We start from the raw sequence: 2,293 nt of genomic DNA, 5'->3' as shown, positions 1-2,293 counted from the left end.
ATATATGAATATATATATATCATCAGAACACAGGCAGCTTTAGATTTGAGTTGTGATGACAGGGCTTGGGTTCCTCCTAGAACCGAGGTTATTGAAGCAAGGGCAGTGGAAATCTACTGTAGCTGTCCAGTGGTCAGCATCAAAGCACCAAGTCCTAGAGCAGTCTTGTCTTGTCTCACTGGTGACCAATCATGTGCTGAAGTTGCTTGAAGAATTCTAGTCTCAGCCAGAAGAAAGGCTGGTTGGCTGTTGGTAGGGGTGTGGGAGAGTGTCTATGGGAATACTTGTGAGACCACTGGGGAAGGGTGAGGTAGGTAGACCTAGAGTGAAATCTCCATGGGAGAAGACGGACCAGAGAAGAACCAGGAAGAGAAATGGGAAGTCAGAGCCACGTGATATCCAGCTTCACAGCTGCAAACACCACGTGACAGGAAAGGCCCACTACATGCTAGAATTGTGACCCCCTAGAAGTGCCATGTCTGAAATTACCTTAGTCTCCTTGACCCTGTGTTAATGCAGGGTTATTAAAAGAATTCACACACTTAATTACTGTAATTAATTTGTCTTCAAAGGTATCTCAGCATGTGGGAAGTATGTTCTGCAAGAAAATGCCTTCACTTCCTGCCCATACAAGGCAAGCATTTGATCACCCGGCAGCTACGTCCCCTCTTTTGGATATTAATTCCTGGAGTGGTGTGTTGAATGTTCCTTGTTCCCAGGATATGATTCCTCAAAGAATTGAGCAAGACAGTATGAGAAACTAAAAATTATTGAGAAGAAATAAATCATCCCCAGTTTTCCAGATAATTCCAGGGATCGGGTGGAGGATGAGGAAGAGAGGAGAGCCAGTACTCCCAAAGCTGTCCTGGCGGAGTCCTTCCCCCACAGGCTTCCTGTGAAGACTGAAGTGACCAAAGCACCAAGGAGCTGGAGAATTGTCCTTGGAAGAAATTGCTAAGGAGGAAAAAGAGTTTATACCTCAAGAAAGCTACAGTGAGATGCTTCCCTGAAGAACTCTCTGAAGAAACTAAAAGCTGAAACTAAACAAAGAGCGGCTTCTCTTCACCCTCTTCCTGTCTTCCAACCCTGTTGGACACACAGCTTCTCATCTGAGGAGGCAGAAGAGAGGAGAGAGGCACACAGAAGAACCCAACCACAAGCCACTTTTTCCTCATGACAGTGAGCAGACCCCACTAGGGTAAAGTTCTGACTGCATATTACTCAGGACTGGGTATGTCATGCCTGAAATGGAACTGTATGAAAATGACTAGAAGACTCATTATCTGTTGGGGAGATGAAAAGGTAGTCCTCACAGCAGATTTTACCAGAGAGACAGGAAAGAGTTCTCTGCGCACAGCAGGTTAGAACTGCTAAGAGGGAGATGAGGATTCAGGTGACTCTGCCTGCTCCTTCTTGGAGTCCTTTTCTTCCAACTTCGTGTCTGACAATGACCCCAAAAGGACACAAAGGAAAATAACAACGATGTGTTTGATGAGGGGACCATCTGACAGGACAGACTTCTTGCCTCGTTCCCTCTTGAACATTCTCAACTTCTAACCATGAGAATATGCATCTATTTTTAAAATTCACATCTCAAGTGGACAAACCCTAGTAAGCAGCCTCTAAGATGGACCCACAATCACTCCTGGAATGCTTGTCCTAGTATAACCCTTCCCCTTAAAGTGGGCTGGATTTCAGGAGTCCTTTCTAATGAATGGTACCCACAGGGTGGTCATTCCTGTGGCTTCTGTGTGGTTCCTGCGTCAGTTTCTGTGTTTCTAGGCAGCCCTGTGTGGAGAGCCCCCGTGTGACCCAATATGGCACTGGACCCCCTTCTGTCGCCTGCCAATAGCCACACACCATTCAGGTACATGAAAGTGCTGTAGATCTTGGCCACAGCCTGATTCTGGTCCACAAGACCATGATCCAGGCTCACAGCCATGCTGTTCCTAGGTGCCTGACAGCTGAACTCATATCACTGAGGTGTTATTTTCAGATGCTGTGTTTCAAGTAATCTGATTCGCAGCAATGGAGAACAAATAAACAAGTAAATTGCAGTTAACAAACACAAAGAGCACACTACCTGCATTCGCTTTATGATCTGGAAGACAGAGTTTCCAAATCCCTTCTCCACAATTCATGCTGATTCAGTTGTGTTTTGCTTTTGCTTTCCGTTTTTACAGTGATGACAGCAGGTTTTTTTCTGATATAAAACAATTTTATACCATTTATGTCTATATGTGGGCAGTAGTATAGGTATATATGAACTAGGAAGGGGACCAAGAGAGGGGGA

The 2,293-nt window shown here is 45.2% G+C and overlaps 1 protein-coding gene across 1 annotated transcript in view; it reads left to right on the top strand.

Moving 5' to 3' along the window:
* The window catches only part of Samd7 (sterile alpha motif domain containing 7), a 17,579-nt gene extending 16,815 nt beyond the window's left edge, over positions 1–764 (top strand). Inside the window, exon 7 of the mRNA XM_008830120.1 lies at positions 573–764. Coding sequence (XP_008828342.1) covers positions 573–764 — 192 coding nt within the window. The remainder of the gene's footprint in view (positions 1–572) is intronic.
* Positions 765–2,293: the final 1,529 nt, after the last annotated feature.

This window comes from Nannospalax galili, unplaced genomic scaffold (genome assembly GCF_000622305.1).
Source record: "Nannospalax galili isolate Female #2095 unplaced genomic scaffold, S.galili_v1.0 scaffold33, whole genome shotgun sequence".
Lineage (NCBI taxonomy): Eukaryota > Metazoa > Chordata > Mammalia > Rodentia > Spalacidae > Nannospalax > Nannospalax galili.
The sequence above is the reverse complement of the archived record's forward strand: the minus strand, read 5'-3'. Positions and strand labels throughout refer to the sequence as shown.